General features: G+C 57.1%; 1 protein-coding gene across 1 annotated transcript in view; it reads left to right on the forward strand.

Moving 5' to 3' along the window:
- Positions 1–107: 107 nt before the first annotated feature.
- DLL1 (delta like canonical Notch ligand 1) overlaps positions 108–1,337 on the forward strand; it is a 13,770-nt gene continuing 12,540 nt past the window's right edge. Inside the window, 1 exon segment of the mRNA XM_035899694.1 lies at positions 108–149. Within this exon segment, the coding sequence (XP_035755587.1) occupies positions 108–149 (42 nt within the window).

Here is a 1,337-nt window from a genome sequence, read left to right on the forward strand (position 1 = left end):
GATGACGGCCGGCTGCAGGCGTGCCGGGAGCGCGACCCGCTTCCACCCCGCCGGCAACAGGTGGGGACCTGAATAACTTCACATCTTTTCAGGGGGGAACGAGGGGCATGGGGGAGCCGACGGGAGGATTAGATCAGATGTTATTGCCGGTGAAAAATTAAACAGAGCGGTGCTCTGGGGAGCACAGATTAATATATTTGGTGACTCCGCGTGCACAAAGCCTCGCCATTGTAGCCGTGTCTGAATGCCTGTGAATAGGATGGAGCATATGTGGCCTGTCACCGCAGGTGCCCACATCTGTTCGTCTCCGGGCAGATGCTCTCAGAAAAGGGGAGAGCATTTCCAAAAGCTCCGGCCCGCCCCATCCATACCCATCCTCTTTCTCATAATCACCTTCTGCAGAGGAGTTGTTGCCCACTTCTTCTCCCCCCCTCCCCACACCATCACCACCCCCCCACCACCACCACCTTCCCGGCACATAGAGAAATGCAGAAAGAAATAAGAACAACGCAAATTGGAAGCGGCTCAGAAAGCCCTGGAAACAGATGATCGAACTGCTTCTCCCCTCCCCGGCCCCGAAGTTTATTAGCAGCAGGTTTTGCGCTGCAGCGGGCGCACAATGCTGGAGATGTGTGCACCGTGCAAAGGGGCTGCGGGCCACAGGGGAACAGAAAAGCCCTTCATGCGTGAAATGCAGCCCGGTACGGTGGCGTGCTGTGCTGGCGGTGGCAGGGGAGGAGCGGTCGGTGCAGCTACCGCCTGGAGTGGCAGTTTGCAGCTACTATTTAGAGTTCTGGCATAATTAAATTAATTAATAAAAGCGGGGAAATGAGAAGAGAGGGTTTCCCTGTGAGAACTGGTGAACACAGCGATCACTGCCGCTGAAGTGGGTAGCAGGAAGGAATAATTTCCAGCCATCCAACAAAATCTCGCAGCTGGAATGCAGAATATTTTTCCCAGAAGCACCATCACATTTTTTTATCCCATGTAGGTGACCTGAGCTGGGATCGCTCCCCTTCCCTGCTCTGTGACACCCTGGCAAGCCAAGCCAGGCCTCCGTGCTGGACAGGGTTACGCCAGGCTTGCCTGGTGGGGCGCAGGCTAGATCTCGGGATCGCAGGGTATTTTGGGTTAGAAGGGACCTCAGAAGGCCACCTCGTACAAGCACGGCCCGCGGTTCCTAGCGTGGCGAAGGTTGTGAGTGTCCTTGGAGTTGAAGGGGGGCAAAGAGTTCTCCAAATGCGAGGCTGAGCCGCTCCCCTGGGGGAGTGAGAGCACCTGAATCGCCGTGTCCCAGAGCTGAGGCCGGGGGAGGCAGCGGGAGCCACGCGGCCCGG

Source organism: Egretta garzetta, unplaced genomic scaffold (assembly GCF_000687185.1).
Source record: "Egretta garzetta isolate BGI_Z169 unplaced genomic scaffold, ASM68718v1 scaffold118, whole genome shotgun sequence".
In the NCBI taxonomy this organism is placed as follows: domain Eukaryota; kingdom Metazoa; phylum Chordata; class Aves; order Pelecaniformes; family Ardeidae; genus Egretta; species Egretta garzetta.